This window comes from Gambusia affinis, linkage group LG13 (assembly GCF_019740435.1).
Source record: "Gambusia affinis linkage group LG13, SWU_Gaff_1.0, whole genome shotgun sequence".
NCBI classification, from domain to species: Eukaryota; Metazoa; Chordata; class Actinopteri; order Cyprinodontiformes; family Poeciliidae; genus Gambusia; species Gambusia affinis.
In genome coordinates this window covers 12,134,805-12,159,862 of record NC_057880.1, presented here as the reverse complement: position 1 = coordinate 12,159,862, position 25,058 = coordinate 12,134,805, and the positions used below count along the sequence as shown (strand labels likewise).

The following is a 25,058-nucleotide window of genomic DNA, read 5'->3' as shown; positions in this document are numbered from 1 at the left end:
CCCTCCGGTTAAAACTACCAACTGCAGAACAGAAAGCAGGCAGATCGTGCTGATAATGTGTTATCGTACTATTTTTCTTGTTCTGTTTTCTCAGTTAACTGCATCGGATGCTGATGAGGGGCTGAATGGCCTGGTAACGTATGAAATTCTGGCTGGAGCCCAGGGAGATTTTGTTATTAATAACCGCTCTGGACGCATCACTGTGGCGCCTGGTGTCGTCTTGTCTGTGGGACGATCTTATGCATTGACGGTCAAAGCCTCTGATAATGCACCTGACACCCAGAGAAGGTACAGATATACAACAACTTTGTCATATAACACTGATTTTTTTGTTGTTATTAATCATATGGGTCATTAACACATTAAAAAGGGGCAAAATGTCTCTTTCTCTCAATGTTTTGATAATTGGTTTCAGTTTGTTGTGAACTGTGATAGACTAGTTATCCCTTCAGTGATTACTGTTTGGTAAGTTGTTTTTAACACGCAACATGCTATTCAACTTTGACTCTTGAAGTTTTCTCTAGGTTAACACATTGAAATACTTTTCAGACTAAAGGTTTTGTTGGAATGTAAGAGCTGCTTTTTAGATGATTCAGCAATACAATCATCCATCAATCCATCTCCTGCTTTTCAGAAATTGTTACTTTTGCCAACATAGTTTTTGGGTTTATATATATAAAACCTCGAGGTTTTCCATTTCTGAATGTTACTGCAAATGGAGACTTGACCAGAGCTGCTGCTTTCCTCAATAGTGAGGAACAGACTGTAATGGAGAAGCTCACCACCTAGGGTTAGTGTGCAAATTGGTGTGGGGTCTAAAAGCGCTATTAGACCCCATTAGATTTTAATTCTGTCTGGTCCGGTGGGGTCTTACTGACCCCATATGCACTCGTACGAGGTTTGTTTTGTGTGTGGTTTCGGAAACTGACAATCTGTTTCTGTTTCTTTTGTAGTTTGAAGTTCTTCTGGTCAAGATCCTCCACCACAAAAAAGCAAAAACTTGTAATTTCTTTCCCAGTCTTAAGACTTTGTTCTGGCGTGTATTTCATCAGTTTTAGTGTCTACTGTTTGAAGAAGTGTTTGTGATCTCACTAGAAGATGAACTGTAAGTGAAAGCTTTGAGGGAAAAGGTCTATGCATACGAGTTCTGATGAGAGCTTTGCCTTTGAATGAACTAACTTTAAAATTTTCTCTGAGTTGTGCGGAAGTGTTGGAAATGGACATCATTAGTTAGGCAAAAAAAATGTTCCAACAAAAACTGATACCATCGTTGGGCACTTCTGTTATCCAGGAGCTCGATCACTACAGTCTATATTGAGATTTTACCACCCAACAACCAGAGTCCTCCCCGATTCCCTCTCCTCACCTACAACCTAGAGATCAGCGAGGCCATGAGAATTGGAGCCATTCTCCTCAATCTGCAAGTAAGTCGCAAATTCAAATCCCCAGTGTATGACGCGCATTCCTGCATTATAAGATGCAGAAGTGTCCAAATTTTGCTACAGTTCGTCCAGGTTAGACTTCACTCACAGCATAGATTTCACTCGTAGCATGTCTGGCTTTCATATGACAGTTTAATATCAACGTTTGTGTTATGCTTATGCATGCTATCTCTCTCCTTGTCATGTTTTTCTGTAGGCTGATAGCATTATCTGGTTCTGGTGTCATTTTATTCTTCTTCCAGGCAACAGACAGAGAAAATGATCCAATCACGTATCAAATTGTGAGTGGAGATTCCCAGAATGTCTTCAACCTCTCTCGAACGTGAGTGTAAAACTTTGTGCCCCGGCTTTCTCTACTTGTTTGCAAGTTAAGTTGTTGCTTAATCTAGTCTTTAAAAAAAGTATTTGTTGTGTGTGCTTTTCTGGAAACAGTGTGGATGAATGTATGGCGAAGAATCCTATTCACAATCAAAGATAAAATATTCCACTGCATTTTAATATATTGTTCCTTTTGCTTTTGTTTCTTTGATTAGCAAAATACTACATACAAAGACAACTTATGGTTCCTGTGGTTTTAAAAAAGTCTAATTTCATGGTGCCTTCCTTGTTGATGCTTTCAATTATAAAGATTTGAGAACAAAATAGAAATATGATTCAGAGAAATATTTTCTTTTTTGCTACTGATAAATGACTGTCAAAGGGAAGAAAGTCAGATGAATTTAGTCCGTTTTAGAATCAAGCTAATGATACAACCAGCCAATGCAGAAGATCTTGTTTTTTGGGGAAGAAATTAATTTAGTCAGATTTGAAATATGCTTAAGTACTGTGTCTCTACTAAAAGCTAAAGATATTTTTTTATTTCCTTCTAAATAACTGAAGACAGAACTATGTCTTTCAACTTAGGAATCTCATGAGATGCAGAAGTGTAATTTTAGTACATACTCGTTTAGCCATCCCTCTGGCCTTATGCCAACCTCACACACAGTGTATTAAGGGGGGGAAAACTTGTTTTATTTATTTCTGTTCTCACAAGTTTTGTGACACGCTCAGCGGAAGCAGCTGTCCACGGCTCTAAGGCAAAATGTGTCATTGGACCTTCGTACACCATTCCAGATAAAGACAGAGAGGGCGCTTAGGAACAGGTCACAGCTGTGCCTCGATATCTCACCTCCTGTAGAAGATCTTCCCCTACAGCTAATCTGAAAACACACATCACTACATGGATGAATGTAGACTTTCTGACAGCACATCTTGCTGCTGTTTTAACTGCCCTGTGTACATTTGTACACAATTTCAATCTAATTTCTTTTATACTAACACAAAAACTTAAACAGGAATACATAACATGATCTCATTGCTATTATTTACAACAGAAAAAGGCTATTATTCGTAGTCTCTGCTAGAATATTATAACATTAATTGCTACAGTTAAAATTTGATTTCTAACTTTTTTATTGGTATTTAGATTTTAATGCATAGACAAACAGAGTACAAGAACAAAGCTAAAGCTACGTTTACACAAGGCCCTCTGTCATTAAGCTGCTGGTACTTTTGTATGACCAACAAAACACCTTGAATTTGTTGTAGTTGTCATGCCAGGGCGCTGTATGACGTCGTTCTTTTAGCAAGATGTCAAAAAGCGCTTTTGACTCTTAGCTTCCACCGCATTTAGAAAACAACCTGTCTCCGTCTCTGCTTCTGGTAATAGATAATGAGACCAAATACAGCAATACACACTTCTAAAATTCAATCACAATTTTTATGATTTATGAAAATCTGCTTGTTCTCTTAAATTTATGGCACCGTCTTCTGCTGAATGTGAAAACTGAGACTTATTGAGTCTGAAATTGAGTTTCAGTTTTGTGACTTATCTTGCTTGTCTTGCCTCAAGTAAAGCATTTTTTGCCTCTGGGAACTCGCACCTTCTGCATCAAGTCCAATGTAGCATAGAGAGACATGATCTGAGCAGAATGAAAGATCAACTGTTAGTGTGACTGAGGAGGATAGCCTCCGGACCACACTGCCGACACCCCAGACAATGCTGTTAATAGTGTCCCATACATCTGACAACATCTTTTCATTTATGGCGGCTGGGCAGAGAAGGCAGGATGTTATCGCACATGATCAGTGAACCTCTCAGACTCATTCCACTGAGTGTAGTGCAACTATCCAACTTCAGTGAGGAATAAACTCCCCAGGTTGGCTTTTCTGGATTAATCATTTTTACCTGCTGTTATTATCACCCATCAAGATAATTCTTGTGATAATTTATAGGATATCTCCACTGAGCTCAGGTTTCTACCCTTCTTTTCATATATCAATGCCAGTCTGTAAAATTAATGTACCAGTTTTATTGTGGTTTTGCAAAGCTCTTTTTGCCCTCTTAAGTCAAGGATCATTGTGTGTGGGGAATTTAAAACAGTTCTCTCCTTCTAACCTTGTGGCATCTGTTTAGAGGAATAGATAACATTGACAGAATTTCAGTAATTTGCCTGTCAGAGTTTAAAATGAGGCACTGCAGTATAATGGTCAGGGTCTGCAGAGGAATGGAGTGGTCAGGTCTTGCTTGGACTGCCTCACCACAAGAGCTTTAAATCAGAAATGGGAAGGAGAGGGGGACAGTGGGGAATTGCTACGGGCATTAATTTAGCACCGAGCTCAGATGCATTCATCTTTCTTTCCGCTTTTCCTTCTGGCAGCAGAGGCTCTCTTGAGTGCAGGAACAAAATTGTTGTCTCCGAGTTTGTGTGTGGCTTGACTTGCCCTTGTGTGTTTTGTGTGCAAACAGAGATAATTCAGCCTCATGCATAGGACTCCATCTACACTTTTTACTTGGAATGCCAGGGTCAAACTTTCTGGCACGAATGAGCAGGAGGGCCCTCTTTGTCTGTGAAAGTTATTAGAAAGAAAATGGGCATCTTTCTATTTGTTGTCCGTTTGCCATGGCCCTGAAGTACGGCTAACTGAAGGGAAGGACTAAGAGAGCAGTGAAACTCCCACTTGTTCTTTACCCACCACCAATGTTCTATGATCAAAGACCATGTTTAATAAACCTTGATTTAAATACAGCGTTTTGGATTCTCCTCTACTTGACTCTTTAATGCTGTATCAAAGGTAAAATATGTAATGAAGTTCTGAACATGAATAAGCTGCTCATGTTTTACAATAAAGCAATTGAGAGAAAAAGTAAAACCTTAGTGTGCTGTTCTGTAATATCTGCTCTGCCATCTATCAACAGGATTGGCCTTTTACTTCTGGGAAAACCTCTGGACAGAGAGATCACAGACCAGTACCGTCTGATTGTCACGGCTTCAGACGGTAACCCTGGAGGGGTGAGGCACAATTCTTTTCACTTATCAACTGGATTCTTTAGAGAGCTGCTCTCTTAAGACAAACAAAGATCAATAAAAGTACTTGGGTAGGGATTTTGATCCAAAAGACTAAAGTTTGTGATTTTTTTCTAAATGGATTTTGTTGCATTAACTGTCAGGAGAGACCAAATTAGAGTGGAGGTTAAATAATAACATTCTGCTTGTTTACCCTATTTTATTTTATTAATTTTACTTAAAGTGTCACCGATTTATGGAAACCCTAGTCTTCGACGTGGAGGTGGTCCCGTCCTGATGACCTTTGGTGCATGTCCTCCCGGTCTTTCACAACCTACTTTCCTGTCCCACAACTGTCAAACAAAGACCACTTAAGCCAACAAAACTTTTAAATTAACAAAACAAGTCATGTTCTGGCTGGCTTTGTGGCACTCATAATCATTGTGTTTGTCAAGTTTATTTTCACAAGCGGAGCATTATGGCTTCCGTTGGTATATGATGCTCCATGATGGGTGGGTGGATGGATATATACATATGCATATATGTGTATAAAATAGAATTTGTACTATCTTAAATGTAATGGACAGGGAAATGGGGAAGAAAGTGTGTTTGTGTATAGAAGGTTCAATGGTGGATGTACGGGCCCACACAGAATCGTAGGGCTGACAGTAGGAAGAGAGGAGCCACAGACATGCATCCAGAGCCTCGGTGACCATTCACCACGGTCCACTGTGTTGCATTAACATTTTAAATTTCCAGTTACACATAATTGCCACTACTACTAGATGCATGTGTGTATCACCAGTGGTGCTTGTACCATCATTTGAGTTGAAAAGAAGTGAAAAGGCTGATTTTGTTACTGCACTTACAAACCAAGAAATGACAGTTAATAAAATTGTACTAGATTCCCATTTTCCATGCTGTGTCCATTCAGATAAGTCTTTTCAATTTATTCAAATTAGAGACACATGACTCACCAAGTTTTTCTCTTTGCAACTGGTAGAGAACATCAGTTGATTTCCTGTTAATTGTTACAGCTTAATACTGGCAGATGAAGACAGACATTAAACCACTGAGAGTGTTAGAACTAAAAAGATTTTTTTTTTTTTTTCAAGTTTAGTTTCTCTGTTTATTTAGTAACGTTTTCTTCACTATTTAACATTTTTGTATATGTTAGATTGTTCTTATGCCCACCTGCTTACCTAACTTCGGATTTTGTTTTTCAGTAGTTCATACCTTTAGTCTTTCCTGGAGTAGCTCATTGTTATCAAGTTGTTCAATGTTATCATGCATTTTAAACAGTAGAATCAAAATTAGAATATTCTCTTAACCATAGCCATAATGTATAAGTTACAATGTAAAATTTGCACAAAGTTGAGGCCTGCTCATTTAATAACAAATAATAAAAAAAAGACAAGTAGGTTCTTAACAGGACACCTCAGCTTTGAGAAGGAAAATACATCAACAAACATTGATGCTAGCTGTGGTTTCTCCCTCTGAGAGCTGATAATAATGTAAACTGTTTTAATTTAATTAGACTTCACCTCAATTGGCTCACTTTTGAGCAGCTGTCTTCATTCCAGGCAGAGGTGAAAGGCACTTTCCCTTTTAAGATGCAGTGTATGATGGGCAATGAACATTAGCTGATGAGCTGTCACAAGAGTGATGTTGATTGCTGCCCCCTCACCTGCACACTCGTAACTCATTGGCAGGCATAGTGCATCGAACTCTATGTTCCTGCGTTTAGGTGATGCGTCGCAGCGTGAGAGAGGCACAGTCGGACGGCGCCTTGGTAAGAGTGAAAATAGGAGGTAATTGAGGTCCATGTAGGTTGAGGCGTCAATTCCCTGTGTGAATTTACAGTTTAAATGTTGTGCACACAGCTATATAAAGAATTTTTTTTTTCTGTTGCACAAAATCTTTCTCATAGAGTGTATTAATGTTTGATTTGTGTAGGTTCTATGTCACAGCTAGAGAGTAATCCTGTTACAACAGCAGGAAAATTAAATGAGAGGGGAGAAAAGGCTTGTGGGAGTGTGGAGGTGAGGAACTCATTCAGTGATGCCAATTTGGCCTGAAACACAAAAAGGATCTGAAGTGCAACATTATATTTATTTAGACTTTAAGACCTATGTTTTGCTTTATATAGTTTTTGTGCAGATAGACATTGCGAAGTTTAGGTCCCATAAAGAGGTCAAAAGTGAATTATGTTTCTTAACATCTCAGATCTTAATTTACATGCAGGCACCATTCAAAGTAAAGGGTGATGGATCTGAATTCTGATAGTTAGTAGCAATTACAGGAGTTTTCTCTTCATATCAAAAATCAGCAGCTGTAATCTCCACTAAGCTGTTTCCTTGCTCTCTGAAAGTTTGAATAATTGATGCCCCTTATTCGGGTGGTGCACAGAAGGCAACAATCAAACGTTCATTGAATACTTTCATGCAGTTTGCCTTATTTGTGTTGTAAATATAAAGTGTAGATCAATAAAGACACATTAAGAACACTGCAATCGACCTATAAGAGATCATATTCTGCAAGTGTTCTTTTTATTCGGACCATTTATTGGCTGGTCCAATACTGACTCCTACACCAATCTGTAAACAGATCAACTCTTGAAATGTAGTTTCATGTGCTTTTGTGAGTATATTTTTTTATGCATAAACTGTGTTATTTTTTTGTTAAGTTAGATTTGAAACTGACTTCTATCAAAAGACTTGCTGCACATTTGTTTGTGTTATAGTCCTTACAAGTTGGAATGTTAGACCAGAAAGAAAAACAGAAGGAGACGCTAGAGATGAGTGCACCTCTAATAAAAAATCTTGTTAACCCACCCTGTGGCCTTTTGCTATGCATATTATTAAAAAAGAAAACTTCCCAGTGACTGGAGGTGCGACAAAACTCTTAACTCAGATTATATTAGTTTTCAAATGAGAATTTCCTTCATAAAGGGAAACAACTATCCAAACTAATCTGGTTCCATGTAAGAGCATTTCAAACTAGAGTTAAGTATTGAGTTTCACAAGGCTACACCAATACCTTTTTTGAGGTATAAGTGTATACTCACTAACAAATATACTTAAATGATTTTCTGACCACTCCAGTGCCAATAAAGTTTGGAGAACTCATGGCTGGGAACAAACAAAATGACCAAAACTCTAAACCTTCATATGTGTGTGGAAAAATGAAATAAGAAAGCAAGCGTTTGTTTGTGATATTTTTTATTTTCTATTAACTAGTTTTGCACTAAACAAATTGTCCTCCCCTTTCAGCAGATTTCTAAATTTGTATTCTAATCAGACTTTTGTGAAAACGACCAAGCTGACTTAGATCCCAAAAATTCACCCTGGCAAGTTGGATCGCTCCTGGAGAGAGTGAGTACCAGACTTCTAATAGTCTGATCGTATCAGTCGTTGCTAAACAACGTTTCTGGTCAAGATTATCTTTGAAAAGCGAATATATCAGCAACCACCTCTGTAACTATCAGACAGTTCTTTAGAAGGTTAGACATCAAAGAGCCTCATCTATCTAAAATTAAATCAAAAATCACATCTCATTAACCAGATTCAAGTCCAATGGGCTGTGATAATTTTGTTTCTTCTTTGTCATATGGAAGTCAAACCACAGTTGGGAGATGACCTTAATTTGCCAAATGCTCTTTTGAAATGAAACATGGTTTGATCTTATTACAACAACAACAACAGAGTCCTGCATTCATTCACATTGTCTTTTCCTTTGGAAATCAAGACACTCTTGTAAACAACCTCAACATTCCCTTGGCGTGTCTTTTATAGATGTTACAGTGCCAATGATAATTAACAACAAAGAAAAAAAACAATAGCAAAGAATTCCCCAACGATAGTGTGGGGAGGCTCTCAATACCCATACCATGTGACAACCGTCCTGTTTGGCAGGGAAGCTTCAAACGGCTGCCTTCTCGCAGGTATTTTCACCCACGGGGGCCACACCACCATCACACATCTTTCCATCCCCAAAGAAATGCGGTCCATACCCTTATTTGCAGGCATATTTGCCCTGCAACAATGAAAAATTACAACTTCTGCACATTGTGCCATTTTCTGTGTTGATCTATCGAAGCACCACAGGGGTTTGAACTTTGTCCCTATATGAAGGTCATAAGCTATACACTTGTCCTCAGAGGCTCTGCTAATGAGTGGTGCAGTGGGGAATTGGTTTAGCCAAGTGAGCTATGGGATCAAAAAACCCACAGAAATACTAATTAATAACAGATGGCAAGAAAGAAATGCAACTTGATTCACTGTAATTAATGTGGTGAGAAAAACACAGATTGTTGTTATGCGATGATATAATGTACTAAAAGCACAGTTAATAATTTAATCAATATTTTTAAAATGTTGCTTTATTCTCAGACTGCAGTCAGTCTGAGAATAAATATAAAAGCACGTTCCTCTTTTAATCAAAACCCAAAAGTAATTAAATTTTTTCTTTGACACAAGCTAAAATACATCAATAATTTCAATGTTAAGAATGTGCAGTCATTTTTTTTAAATCAACAAACAGTAGTATTTTGGATGTCTTTTTGCAAATAGTGTTGTTTTTAACATTAAAGTTCAAACCATATATTTACATGGACTGTATAAAAGCATACATCTTTTTCTCTGACTAATATTATACTAAATATTTAGATTTTTAGGTCATTTGAACTATCCAAATTATTTGTACTGCCTGGAGTAATTCTAAATCAGTAAATAAGCAAAGTGTTTTAAACCCTTACAGTGATGCTTTAAACAACCTTTAGGGGTGATGAGAGCTAAACAATAGCAGTGGTGAACATGGGCTCATTGCAACTATCTTGAAACCAAATTGTTTAACATGTCCATAACAAAACAACAAAAAAAATGCCCTTGATATTTGTGACTGCTTGATTTCATTGTTGCTTCACCTTATGCCAAATGCACAAGGTGTTGCTGGAAAATGTTACACGACTAGAATGGAAAGCAGGTACTCAGAAGTGTGATAGGGTTATTAGTTTCTTTCATTGTGTTTACACTTATTTTTCTTTTAAATCAACACGTGAGAAAGTCACATATTGATTTCTCACTTTTAACTCACTTTTTAATCCTTTCCGTTTTAGACGTCCACTGCTACCGTGAGCATAGTGGTGACTGATGTCAATGACAACGACCCAAGATTTAACATCACCCTCGGCACCAGTTTTACTGTTAAAGAAGAACAAGGCGATCTATTTGTCGGACAAGTCACGGTAAGTTAATTGTTACCTAACTATGATAATTGTGTATTTTAAAGTAGTAATACAGTTTTCATCTTAACCACTACACAGCTACATTTCTGGTACAAATTGCAAAGTAAGCTATGACTTGGTTATTGTTGTTGCTGTCCATTGAAAATTACCTGATTTTATTCAACACAGTTTACTCACAGTTGCCTCCCTGGTGGCTGCCTTGGCTGAGCTGCCATGTGTAGTCAGATTTTGTTATCATTCATGTAGAATAAAGGGCTTGAATTCTGTCAGTGGATTAATCACAGCATTGAGATAGTTGACATTGTCTGCCAGTACAATCCAGAAGAAGAATATAAACCAGCCTGTTATTCTTGTTTTTGTAACCATTATTATAAAAATGTGTACTCTACCGATTACACAAACATTCCTGTACTTGTTAAAGTCCAGAACAAGTTGTCAAAGATATTTAGGTTACTATATCTTTTGGCATTGGCTATTTGTTAACTGGTTTCTCTTTTATTGCGTTCTATTACATACAAGTGTAAACAGATGTTCATGTCTGTAAGTTTTTAGTGTCTTCAGTTTAGCTGTACACACTGTTATATGAGTAAGCATTATGAGTTTATGAAGTGTGAAAGAGAACAAAAGGACACATGAAAGAAACTTGGTGTTTGCAAGCAGTAAAGCTTTCTTTAGTCTCCGTTCCAAGTGTTTCCTCACAAATACAGTGAGCAGCTAGAAAGGGGCTTAGTCCAGTACACAAACTCCCTACGTTTTGCCCTGGTTTGAAAGCTTTTCTGAGCTGGCAACTCACCATGTTGAGCTGAGATTGTCACCAACTAGAAAAGTACATTAAAGTGCTTTACTCAGCGCTAACCTACTCTCTGTGTTGCATTGGGAGGCTAGCTTTTACCTTCCTGAAGCTGATTGTCATACTTGAAAGGTTTGATTTTACTTTTCATACAGTATGTTTTTATTCACAAAATCACAGCCAAATTAAAGAACAATCAGTGTAAACAGCATGGATTTGGTGAACATGTAAACAAATGTACAATTCTTTGGAAATATTAAATTCTGGCACATTTATAAGGCCAGATTGACATGTTTATTTTCTGGTGGACAATTATCTCTTCTCATAGTTAGTTCATCAATAGATGTACTGTTGATGAACTATAATAAACTCAATTAAGCAATTTAAATAGCTTAGTCTCATGTATTGAAACAGATTCATTTGTCTCTTAATTTTGTCTTCGATTTGCACCTAAAGGATGAAGGGATTTTTAGATTGTCTCAAGAATGACTAATTATTAAAGAGAAAAAAATACAATATTGTAAAACTGCTTATTGAGAAAGAAACTGGAGGCTTCAACTGTAATGGCTAAAACTGCTAAAGAATCCAAATGTTATCAGAGTCATAGTCTCTTTACTTTCTACTCTTTTCTATCAGACGTATCTATTAGTCTCTCATAAGCCTAATGAAAATTATTATATGGAAGAACTTTTTTTCATGTAACCTGAAAGGGAAAATGGCAATGTGTTCGAGAAAACCCCCCGAAAAAACAGGTAAAACCAAAAGTTTGAGAGCCACAGGATAGAGATCCAATAAGAGTGTTTACGATGACTCAGGATACTAATATTCACTTTTCTTTTCTGAGCTGTGTTGATCTCTTCAGTACCATTTTACACCCACTTAACTATTTTATTCTTCTTAAGCAGGTTGGCAAGCCAGGGGGTCGCCAACCTGCTTAAGCGGCGCTTGTTTATTTTCGGTACCTTATGATGGATGTCCTGAAGGTTTCGCACCTTGGGTCATGTCAGAATCAGATTAACTAGAAAATGAAAGTGTTTGAAAAAAAGAAATTCCTGAAGTTTCAGAGATATATTAAATAAAAAGAGCTTTCCTCAAAAATGAACAATTTACCATATTGTATAATGCACATAATGTGGTGATCAGTCTTGGTTTTGATTTTATTGGACAAAGTTTCTTGCTGAGTCTCTTTAAAATCAGTAGTTTCTTGGCAACCAGAGGCTTTGTGGAGAGAAGTTGTCACGAGAGACTCAATAACCAATAAACATGGATTATGGCATAGCTGCAGGAACAGGTTGATGGAAGAAGACTTATATTATCAAATACAGATGTCTTTTACTGCATCTGATTGATGGAGATTATTAAAAGTAGCGCCACAGTAATGGTAGTTTTGATGTAAGCAAAAAATATAGATTTGTTTTGAGAGACCAGCTTAAAGAAAACTGCTTTAACTGCTGACCTCTAGGTTGATTTTGGAAAAATTATATAATCCAGAAAAGCTCGCTGAAGTGGGAAAGTCGAAAGTCCTCCTGGAAATGAAAGATCTAAATTAAATGTTAAATGTTGTTCTTTTCATTTTAAATAATTTATACTACAGTAACAAACATCCAGTCACTGAGTTATAGTGCACAAATAGGAACATTCTCTGCGTCAGTGTTTGAAGACAGGAAAGAAAAGAAAAAAAGGTATTTCTGGTACAAGGTCCAACTTGCTTCACTAATCCAACTTAACTGTGATCATGGAAGGCATGGTACATACCCTGTGCATGTTTTCCCTCTGCTGAACTGTAATAACTAAAAGTAGAGCTGGCTCATACTTAAGTACTGAAAATCTTATTTTCATGCAAATCTGTGCTTCAGACAGATAAGAATGCATTTTGTAATTCTACAGAGCCTTCCTTGAACTTCTTTGAACCTCATGGCGGGTTCATTGCCTCACCTCAACCCATCTACAGCAGCATGAACCCTTTCATTTTGTAAATAAAGTTAAATTGGCTTTCTTTAAAGTCCAATATAAATGTGTTCATATAAATAAGAAGGACTCAAAATAACTTTACATGTTGGAAATTGAGCACTTTTGCAGGACAACATAAACCTGCCTTTAAATTTGCGTTAACTATTATTTCTGTGTCTGCCTTGAGTATATTTTGGTTTCCTTCTGGTTTATCTATCTTGAGGTAATCCTTTCATGGTGGAGAGACATATGTCTTCAGAGAGGGAGAGATGCTATTTTTCATGCAGGGAGCACAGATTTGCATTTTAAGACATCATGCTCATTGCACAGCATTTGAAGAGACCGTTCCCCTCGGGAGGCAGCTTCTAAATAATCTTGACTTTTAGAGTTAATTTGTGAAGTGTGTCATTATGTTGCTAAGTGATCGCATTTTGCCCTGAGATAACATATAGAGCCTAAAGACGGTCTGCCCAGATCCCAGGACAAACCATTCATGACATAGTGTTGGACACACCTGAACTGGCCAACATTTGCTAAAAGCTGTGAAGCCTAATAGATTTTTTTGTTAACTGACAGTGTTATATGAATACCAAGCATTTCTCTCAGTTTCATCACTTTTTTCTGATAAGCTGAGAAATGATCAGCAATTACTAAGTGCCTTTTCCCAAGCCTGAGTAACTTCTTGAGATGAAGATCGTGTGCCTGGCTGAACACATTTTACTCCTTTCAAAACAGGAGCCTCCAGCTCCCTATTGCATGACATGTTAAGTAACCGTCCGAGTGACAGAAGAGCAAATGGATGAGCAGCAAGAGTGTTGTAAATAAGCTACTATTTGTGTCCATTTAAGCATTTTCTTTTAAAACATGATGTTATGGTAAAATCATCTGCCTGGAATTCACCTGCAGGGTTGGAGACACACTGGAGGCAGCCATGAGGCTCCAGGCAGCTGCCATGGGTTTGGATGACTGGAGTCTAAATACATAATGCTATTAAGTGGCTTAATGCTAGCCTTAAAGTGCTTTGGATTATCGTGACAGTAATTGGAACCAGTTCCCACCTGTTCTTTTTTTACACACTCTTGAATAGATTAGCAAAAATTTGGCTACCGCCGCTGACAGTCGTCGTTCTGAAACCGATAACTCATGCAACATTTAAGCCCATTCTCCCTGCTCTCAGCAGGGGAGCCATAGACTCATCAGTGCTGACAACTGGTGGACAAATTCATAAGAGCTTGTGTCAGGATCATCATAAAGGCATCGTGTAAAATTCCGTAGCAGTTTGACTTATGTTTTGTTGTGTTCTGGATAAACTCTGTTTGATGATTGAAACCGTGTCTAACGACCACCAGATGTTTGTGCACATGGGGTGAACTCGACTAAGTTCCCCAAAAACACTTAAAAACAAGAAATCTTTGTAAAGCTGAGAAACAAGTGGCTCCTTTTCTACATCGGAACAATAGCTCCCAGGTGTAGTAGACTCACCATGAGCACTTTGAACGGGAAATGTTGTGTTGGCCTCAGACAGTAAATAAGAAGCTGCTACATGGTTAAATCAAGTCCGCACTTGGGCTGAACTGCTTCCATTTATCCACATTAACAACTCCTAAATGTGTCACTTAAAGCTTAAAGGACTTATGGCACATTATTTCACACATCTACTCCTTTTGTGGCTCCAATTCTTTTTTTTATTTGATCTATGATGCCCCTAACATTCTGTTACAGGAAAATGTAGAGTAGAATGGGAAACTATGCAAGTTCCTCGGCATGTCTGCATTACCACTGAGTTTCTTTTGTATTCAGCCACAAATCTCAATTGTTTTCTGTGGTCATGTTTGACTCTATTTCTTTATCGAATGTTTTATTCAGAAATAGATTATTAAAGATTTATTCTTTTATTGCAAGGTTTACAAATCACACATTTGCTTGAGTTTCCATATCAAGAGGAGAAATGAGACTTAAAGGTTGTTGTTTTGGCTCGGCTGCATCACTGAAGCTTAAGGGGCTTTGTTGTTGAAAGCTTTGTAAATATGCAAGGCATCGAGACAAAGCCAAGCTCTAACAAATCATGTAATGGATCCAACTCCAACCTAGTTGCTGTTTGCATGAGGTGAAATATGTGTTCAGTTCTGTTTTAAAACCTGTTAATCATCTGCTAATTCTTTGTGGATATTTATCTTTTTATTGTTACTAGTGAATTTAAAAAGATTCAGTGTTTTCCACTGTTTATCAGAAATATTTATTTTCGTTATGTTCAAATTTAGAGAACATTACTTTTCTGTTATTTAGCTTTCCTCTGATTATTTCAAATCTGTTTTCCACCATTTCCTTTTATTTTATTGCTGAGTTTCTAGTACAGTAAACAGAGCTAATTATGGTCACCTTACTTCAAGAGCACCTGACTACTGTCAGCACTGAGGTGTGTCCGTTTAAAAAAAAAAAACAGCAGTTGCAACTGGTTGGCATGAGGCAAAACAAACTAAAGTCACTGACTCATTTTAGTTTTTCCTGTAGAAGTCTGCTCATTTAAACACACTGTTTGGTTTTCTTTCTCCTTAGGCCACTGACCCTGATGCAGGAGCCAATGGTCAGGTTTACTACCGGATTGTCAATCATCCTGACTTGTTTTCAATCAGTGCCAACGGAAGCATCTACACAAAACGACCTCTAGACAGAGAGTTAAGAGATCAGTATAGCCTCATAGTTGAGGCCTCAGATGGGGCAGTAGACCCTAGAAGAACCACCGTGACGGTCTTAGTCCAGATTCTGGATGTAGATGACAACAGCCCTGTCTTCTCACAGCGAAACTATGTGGTGAATGTACCTGAGAACAGCCCAGTGGGGACTGTGGTTCTGAATCTAAGTGTAAGTTTCTACCATCAAAGTCACATTTTTTCCCTTCCTGTATCCAGAAGTAGCATTTAGGCTGGTTATTCAGTGAGAAAATTGTCAAAATGGTAAAGTCTGTGGCAACCAAAATACAGTTTTCTTGGAGAGACACACTTTCTCTCTTACCACAGGCACTTTTTGACAGGACAAGACCTGAAGCGGTTTTTTTGGGGGTTTTTTTTTTTGAGTCATATCCAAACTTAGGTAGATCCATCCTAACTGGCAAACATCAACACACTCCACAAGATAAAATAAATAATAAAAAAAAAAAAAAACTGAAAGTGTTTGCATCTGTCCCTAATACTGTCGAATATCAACATAAATATGTGCAGTGAGGTGAGGCATAGCGAAACATTTCGCACGTAGAGCAAACACTAGCAGGGGGTCGGATAATTGCTGGCATATCGTGAATGACATCTCCCAGACAGGGATATAGCAGGAGGTGGGGAGAGTGAGAAGAAGAGGGAGGTAAAGAAGGCAAGGTACTTGAGTGACAGTGGCAGTGTGACACCTTCATAAACTATACAACAACACCTCACCCCTGAACTTACTGCGGTGGCAGGTTAGATACCCACTGGGCAAAGGGAAAACACAACCAGAGTCAAATATGTACCAGATTTACATTAGCATTGGCAGCATTGTGTTATATTTATCAATATAAAGATGCCTTCAGGCATATACAAATACAAACTTTCGAAAACGCACAGAACTTTATTCGTCCATCCATTATTTTCTGCTTAACTGCGATCGGGTCTCAGAGGCAGCATCCTAAGCAGAGAAACCCTGACTTCCTTTTCCCCAGCCGCTTGGGCCAGCACCTCCAGGGGATTCCCAAGGTGTTCCCAGGTCAGCCAAAAAACATAATCCCTCCTGTGGGTTCTGGGGTTTCCTCAGGGTCTCCCCCCAGTGGGATGTGCCTGGAACACCTCATCAGGAAGGAATCCAGGAGGCATCCTAACCAAAAGTCTGAGTCACTTAAATGCCCTCTTCTCAATGTGGAGAAGCAGCGACTTTACACTTTCTAGATGACCAAGCTTCTCACCTTAAGGGATGTTAGATTTATGACAGAAAAGGCAGAGTCTTACATTTTTACAGATTTCTATTCATATACAATGTAAGTTGTACATATTATTGAATCAGTTACATCAAATCTAAATTCAAGGTTTATTTTCTTTAAAATGTCTGTCATCCATTTCTGATTTCTACTGACTGCATTTTTGTTTTTTTATGGTGGCAGTGTAATCTGCTTGCAGATTATTTATTTATTTATTTATTTATTTATTGTTCTTGAACCCTTGGGAATTTACACAGATCTTTATAAAAGCTGTAATTTAAGAAGTTTGACACTATACTATTTTAAACTTATTGTTTTCCTGCCTGAATAAACTTTTTCTGAGTAAACATTTCCAATAAATTGGAAATTAAATTGGCCTGGGTTTGAATAATTTCAATACCTGCAGGCTTAATCTTATAATATATTGCATTAGCCTTTGGAAATTATATCTGCTTTGTGAGTTGGGACTTCACTCTTATGAACTTTAGCTTTCCTCAGCGGCTTAATTTAATGAGAACCTGATTAATGAATGATTGGGGTAATCCCTGGAGCTGCAAATTTTTAAATTAAAACACAACCATAGCTTTTTTGAACATCCTGCTGATTTTTTTTTTTTTTTTTCAACATGCATTTCTCATCTTCTAGAATCCTTATATCTCTGCTTTTCTTCTTTCTTCTTGCAGGCTGTGGACGCAGACCTCTTCTCCAACATCACATACCGCATCAAGACTGAGTCAGCCAGGCAGCTGTTCTCTCTTAACCCTATCACTGGGGAACTAGCTGTGCTGCAGACCCTGGACTTCGAGAATCTGGCAGCTATGGGCATGGGGGCTTCTTACACTTTCCAGGTAGAAGCTGTCGACCAAGGAGCCCGAATGCCGCCAGGACAGGCTACCGTCACAGTTCGCATCACAGTAAGAGCCCAAAGACTGCCTGTGCAGCGCCTCCTCTTGGTTCTCTTTTCTCTGCACCCACTACTCTCTCTCTCTACCTTCATTGTTGCTCTGGAGATGTGGCCTTGATAAGCACCTATGCAGCGAGTCATTAGCAAGGTTTCACAGTCATAATATCTTTCAAAGGGCACAACACGGAGACCATAATGCCAAAGTGAATTGAAAACATTAAAGTATTGCAGCTGTGCTGTCATTGCGTTATGTTTCTCACTGCAGTGGGTGATTGAATTACCTTTGTAAAACACATTTTAGCCTGCTGACCTACTCACCCACACTGCAACGCCACAAAAAAGAGCTTTGATGGATTGGTGTTTCTGCCTCGCATGCACTGCTATTCACGATCTGAATGACTCATTAGCTTTGTGACAGCAATTATGGCAGGCTTTGCAGAAGCTTGTCTTTTCTTTGCAGCCTTTTATAAGCTGAGCGAACAAAAGGATTGTGTTGTGAGACCGTGCATCTCTATTTAACAATGTGTGGTTTTTTGCTCTGATTAGTTCTTCAAAATTTGTGCACATTCGCTGTTTCTCTGCTCATGGATCTGGCCTATCTACTTAAGGTTTGCAGAATTAAGCTATGAGAAGGTTTTTTTTAACACGTCCTGATAAAAACACGCTTTGTCGCATTATGTGCGCCGTCACCAAGGGTAAAGGAATGGCACAGGCATTGACACCAAACCAGTCTCTGCCATTTGAAATGACTACGAATGAGTCTAATGAATTCTGTCTAGCCTCAAGGGGACTAACGATTGAGTTGATTCCACTGATTTCACTCTCTGTTTTATGTAACACCTCAAGAGAGTTATTTGAAGTAATTTCCATATCTCTCCTTTTATGCTGTTGATGCTATCTGTTTACATTGTATTACTAGCTGTGATGGATTTTCTGTTGCACCTGTCTTGCAGCTCTCAATGTTCCTTTTACTGTTCTGTGCATCTCAAATGTTTGAGATTATACATTTGCACATGTTTATTACATTAAAGGATTTTCAGTGCAGTACAAACTCAATGTTCCACTGTAACATTTGTTGCTAAAAAAAATATATATATATTTTTTTGTTCAAAGCATATATTTGATCCTGCAAACAAAAAGTAAAATCCCAAAAACAAACAAAACCTGCAAAAAAAGATAAAAACGAGAGACTACTGCTCATGGCTCAACTTTTCAGAAGAGGGAAAATCAAGACAAGGAAGAGTTTATTTATTGTATAGGTTTAAATACTAACAAATATTTCATTTAGCTCCTGTTGTTTTTCCTATTTTCACATGGCAAATCATCTAGCAAGATGTTTATTTTCTAACTTTTTATGCCGTGTTTTGCACTGTTTTGTTTTATTTAGCCTAAGAAAGATGATTAAAAGTGTTGCATGTGTTATTACAATTTAACAAGACCTGGATACCACCTAAACTCCCTTGACCTTTACATTTAGTTGCTTTCAACTGAAATTCATAGCTTTTCCTATAAAAAGTGAGAAGAAAAGAACATTTTATTTCAAGGAAGTTTTCCATTTACAAATGTGAAATCATCTGGGTCCCGTAAATATCTCTCTCAACAATAAATAAATTGATATAAAAGTCATAATTGGCTCATAAATGTACCTTTCTCATTATAACTATCTTTTCAAAGAGCGAGGGGTTTGAGTGGATGCATTGCACACAGGTCTGAAACTTCACTATTTTGGGTAGAAAATAAAAAGTAAAATTAATATTTAAGCAGGCTTCCTAATCTAATTGGACAGCTGTTAATTTTTTTCTGGACTGCATGCTTTGATGCAATTTGTGGAACAGTATAAACCAGATCTGCAAAATTCTCCCATCTCATTTTAACCCTTGATATTGTTTAAATTGTCTTAATTTATGGCTTGACTTTGAGAAAACTACTGTCTTCTTGTTGATATTTGAAACTATATTTTCTCACTTGAAAATCTCCAATCTGCCATTTTAATAGCAAGAATGGCTCCTTAGGGTTTTTTCATAAAACAAAGCCGTGAGATTTTGACTCTCTTAAACATTGAGTCATTTGACCATAGGTTGGAAAGAATAAAAACTTGATCTTCTTTCCATAATATTTAAACACTATAAACTGAGAACACATTGTGTATATTCTTCGAAAGGAATCCAGTGGATAACTATCAAATTTTTATGTCACAATATGCTCATATACCCACCTGCCATTAAACATAATTGTTTATGAAAATTTGCATTAATTTTAGATTTAAAAGTTTTAAAATTTGTATCAAGTATTAGGGAAGAAAAGAACTAATTTTGGTTTAATTTAAATTGTGAAATATTAATTTTTTGGGAAAAAAAAATCCTTTTCTTATAAGCTTGTGTTAGGGTTAGTTAACACAAGCTTATAAGCTGTATACAGTTTGGCTCAAAGGTTTTGTGTGTCTGTAATTTTCAACAAGCTTGCCCCTCACGTCACTGTTTCAGCACACTACTGGTCACTCATCTATGTTCACAAAAACATGTCATGCCATGAAATCTGAAAGCGTGTCTCCCATTACTGTTTTTAAGGTAGCGCTGTTTCTGAAAATACATCTGACTTGATAAAGTATCATGTCTGCAGACTGTAGACTAACTAAGTGAACCAATGTTTGTTTGTTTTTTTTTTAGCCAGCTAATATCAGCCTGTTCTAATTCCATTTATATAACGTAAAAAGCAGCAGTAGGAATAATATTCTGCTAGACAAGCACATTGAATCAAAACCTATTTCTACATTTATTATGTGGTTGTGCTATATTTAGCTCAAGTTTTTCAGCATCAGAATTATTTTACACGTTTATTTAAAGCTTTGTGTTGATAATATCTAACTGTGGTGTTAACTTTTTTTCCACACATTCAGATTCTCCAACCCGCTCTTTCCTAGTTGCACTGCTTACAAGCAATTTATTGATGTTTGTACGAGAGACTAATTCAGAGTTTTGTGCTGAAAAAAGAAATCTTGCTATTCCAGGACATGAATGACTTCTCACCTGTCTTCAGTCAAGATCTGTACAAGGGCTTGGTGGCCCCCAATGCAGAGAAGGGAACAGTCATCACCACCGTTTTTGCTGAGGACCAAGATCCACCAGTGAGTGCAGATTAAAAAATGAGCCACATGACAAACTCACATTTTACACATCCTCCCTAGACATCCATCCATCCATTTTCTTACACCATTTTCCCATTTTGGTCTGGAGGGGTGCTGGTGCCTGGCTGCAGCTGTCAATAGGCGAAAGACAGAGTACACCCTGGACAGGTCGCCAGTCCATTGCAGTCTCTGTATACAGTTTAGGTGAAATTAATAAGAAGCAAAATATTTCCTAGTGACTGCATACTGCTGTCAGAAAATGAATCATTTTCAGCTGCAGTATATTACTCAAAGCATTTTCATGGTGTGTTCAAGACTGCAATCCTCTCATTGCAGATACAGAGTGGTGTGTGTATTCACTTTGCACTTACTTATATATGCAAGATTATCTCTGCATGCATCTCTCCTTGTATGAGTCATCTACTATTTCTGAGATTTCTGAGACTGTTTTATTTTTTATGTGGTAGTGCTATTTCTGATATTTAAGTTTTTCATTTATTTGCTGTTTTTAGGCATCCTATGTTAAAAATTGGAATGGAAAATGTCTTCAGCTCTGAGTTGGTTTTTCTGTAAAGTTGTGCATGACTGGACTCCTATGGTATTAGTGGCCCTCCTGCTGATGAGTTCTCACCAAGGCTGAATAAGCTTGAATTCTCTCTACTGCATATGAACACTGAGGGAAGCGGATGGCTGTCAATTCTAGCTGTGGGTGGTAGAACATCTTCACAATGTCACCCTGGGTTCTACGTCTCACTTTATCTGGGAAGCAGGGTCTCCCTCCTGTTGCTCGCCCTCGCCCAGTTGTTGTAAATCTAAAACTTTTCCTTTCTAAGTTGAACTTTGACATTGTTGCTGTTATCATTCTGAACCTCACAAGGGACAATTTTCACCACAGTAAATATTCAACAGTGCTAAAGCCTGAAAAACAAAGCCAGAAGCACAGTGACAGTATGGATGGTGTAATAGAGACGAGAGAAAATGATTTGACAACCCAAGTCCCCAAACTAACCCAGATTTTTACTGGCCTGGATTTGGTATTTTAATGACAACATGACACACGCAGAAACCTTTGCTTTTGTTAAACACCGAACGAGACTGTCTCACACATTTACACAAGGCCATAAGCAAACTGCACTCACAAAGAAAGAAAGTCTCATGGTAATATGGTGTATAAAAAGCAATTAATACTGAAGATTGCCTCCTTTCTCATTACCTGTACCTTGGAAGAGGTGGCACTTAACACTGTCTGAACAAGAGGTTTCCATGGTGATAAGTATTTGTTTTTCTTCAGAACAAGATGCAAGGAATCTGTTATTTGGTTGCTGAAAATGAAAGTATTTTTTTTTCTGTCTGTTGCAGAAGTGCAAATTTACTATAATTGATTCTGGAGACTCTTATATTCCCTGTAGTTTTTTTTAGTCACAGATCTGATTAGTCATTAATCCATTCACAAATAAAATAACTAAATTAAGACATTCCACTCACTCAGCTCTGGCCCTTCAGTTGCTTCAGATAAATTCTTGTTTAAAATTTATTGAATATGCAAGATCAACCTATATTTTCATTTTCTTCTGGTTATTTGTGGTCGGTATGGAGCGTACTATATCTGGGAGGAAACCTACACATCCCTCTCCAGTGTGACATGCCTTGAGTACCTCTGACATCATCATCCTTATAGCTGCTGGTCCATTACCAAGTCTTTCTCAAGCTGCTTAAAGTCTGGTTCGGTTCTACCCCAGTTTACAGTGTTTACATTATGGACTATTCCTCACTATTGTGAGCGTGAATGTTTCCTTTTAGGTCCGGATGGGTAGGTCTTGAATAAGATTAGCTGTGAAATGATTATTAATCAGGATCCATAATTAATCATAATCAAGGGTCATAGTAAAGTCCATATTGTCATCGATGAATTGAATTGTGCTATGCTGGACAAAGTGATAAATTTAAATATTTTTTTATTCTCTTTTATGTCTCTGATGAATAGCATAGTTAAGTGAATCAAAGTGAGGGCTTGTACAGATGTTTGATGAGGAGCAGGCTAATGGTGGCTATCTTTAAAAAGACAAGAATGTGGTGATGCATTATGGCAGCTCCACACAGGAGAGGCAAAGAGCAGACCTGCTTTTTTTTTTCAGAATCCGTTTCAGCTCAATGAAAAAGTCAATTAAATAGTTTCATGAATTGTATGCTCAGAAAAACAATGTTTCTACATTTCTGTGGCTTGAATCATAATATTTTTTTTATGCCACCTTTTTCCATTTTTTTAAACTTGTGAAGGTTATTTTTGATATTGATAGAATGACCAATTATGAGCTATGTTAACTCTTTTCTTGCTTTTACAGGACACTCCGGCCAGTTTTGTGCGCTACAGAGTTGACCAGGAAAGGTCTCCTTACAGCGGGAGCATCTTTGATGTAGAGCAGGAAACTGGGAGAATCATCACCAAGGTCAACCTCAACGAAGAGCCTAGCGTTACCTTTAAAGTAAGTTTCTATGTATATATCATGCATGATAGATATGCATACATGTGTTATTTCATACATTTTACTTATATTGTCCTTGTGGTTGTCAAGTTAACTGGAGCCTTCCCAGACATTGACACAGATATTCAGAAGGAGGTGCAGTGATGTATTGAGGAGTAGGGAAAGAAATGCGCTACTTAAAAGGGCTCCCATGGAATCCATGTTGAGTCATAGTAGCTATATATAGCACAGAAGGAGAAGGCTGGGTTGGTTGTGTTGCAGGAACCTGTGTTGTCTTGATTTTCACAGTGTGATAGTGAAAAGGTAAAGCTTTAATGAAATTGCTTTTTGTTGTTCGGTTGTTGAAAGAGCTTGACTAAAATGTATGAAATTGCCAATGGGTAACATCTGCTAATATTAAAACAAGAACTGTGGTTCTGTTCACATCACAATCCCAGGTACTCGCATAAATCAGATATCACTCCCAGGAGGTGACCTTGCCTGAACTGTCTGCCTTTGTCATTCCTGATCAGTATTTAGTCACCAGTGGAAACTTGATTACAGGTCTACCACACTCAAGAGGGTCTTACATTTAAAAAAAGTATAAAATTCAGTCAGTTTAATAAAATTAAGTTTTTTGTTTATTTCTTGACGTTAATTCTTTAAACCATATGATTTTGTCCCCTTAAAACGATATTGGATGCACTCGGAAGCACTCCTTAATCTTATACTTTGCCGTAAGTTTTGTATGTCAATTCATCTTGGTTGAGTTAATTCAAAACAAACTCCATGGACCAGCAAAAAAATCTGATTTAAAGTCCAGTTTTGCTGTCTACTGTAATTCAGCTCAGTTGTTTCTAATTTACTGTAGTGCAAATCATTCCAAATATGATCAGTGCGCTCAATTTCAATAATTTAGCGACCATAAAAGTGGCAATTTGTAAAAATGTTTTTTTCTAAAATGGCCAAATGAAGGGAACTGACAAACCCTTTTAATTAAATCTCCTGGTCCAAACATGTGCAAGATGGGTGATGACATTGAAAAGAATTTTAATTGGAACAAAGTTCTGGTAGAAATAGTTGATGACGGCAGCCACATAATTCAACCAGCTGGGTGGTCAGTGGGCAGAAATGAGACACAAATTAAATGCTACTTTCTATTTTACATTTGAAAATCCATACACACATTGGATGATTTCATATCAGATTTAAAATATAGTTGTTGTTATTTTAAATAGGACATAATGAAAGTAATCAGGATAAGCACAAAAACTGATTCTCCAATTAGCAACTCTTTTTTTTTTTAGATGGAACTATTTGAAACATAAGTTTGTGTCAATAATCAGTAGTGTTGCAGATTGCTTTTCATTATTAATGCGTCTGTCTTTCTGTTTTTTTCATCTCTTGTTCTTTGTATATTTTTTCTGTCTATTCTTTCTACTTATCTTTCTCACTTCGCTGGCTCACTCTCTCAGCCTCTTTGTACAGTCTATGAATGTAGATCAGTACAATCACACTTTCCCTGTATTAGTTTTGCAAGGTTTTGCTACCATGTCTTTATTAAGATGCTGAACATGTCTACCAAAAACACCTGGCAAGAACTTCAAAAGAGGAGTTAGAGAGCATACGCAGTATGGTTTGGAGTTGTGATAATTGTGTGTTTGCTCTTTCATGAGTGTATCGTTCTGATGTCTCTTTGTAGCTGTTTGTGATCGCCTTTGATAACGGGGAGCCGGTGAAGTCAAACAGTACTTTGGTGGAGATCACTGTCCTTCAGCCCTCTCTCATCCCGATCTTCACTGAGGAAGAATATACGTGAGTATCACTGACATGCCGTTGATGCAGCTGACTGCTCCTGTACACTCTCACACCTTG

The 25,058-nt window shown here is 37.6% G+C and overlaps 1 protein-coding gene across 6 annotated transcripts in view; it reads left to right on the top strand.

Moving 5' to 3' along the window:
• The window catches only part of pcdh15a (protocadherin-related 15a), a 175,008-nt gene that overhangs the window by 107,102 nt on the left and 42,848 nt on the right, over positions 1–25,058 (top strand). For all 6 annotated transcript variants that reach the window (XM_044137334.1, XM_044137336.1, XM_044137338.1 and 3 more), the window contains 10 exons: positions 95–288; positions 1,292–1,424; positions 1,685–1,764; positions 4,681–4,774; positions 9,885–10,013; positions 15,310–15,615; positions 17,377–17,607; positions 20,605–20,721; positions 23,064–23,204; positions 24,886–24,998. In XM_044137334.1, coding sequence (XP_043993269.1) covers positions 95–288; positions 1,292–1,424; positions 1,685–1,764; positions 4,681–4,774; positions 9,885–10,013; positions 15,310–15,615; positions 17,377–17,607; positions 20,605–20,721; positions 23,064–23,204; positions 24,886–24,998 — 1,538 coding nt within the window. The remainder of the gene's footprint in view (positions 1–94; positions 289–1,291; positions 1,425–1,684; positions 1,765–4,680; positions 4,775–9,884; positions 10,014–15,309; positions 15,616–17,376; positions 17,608–20,604; positions 20,722–23,063; positions 23,205–24,885; positions 24,999–25,058) is intronic.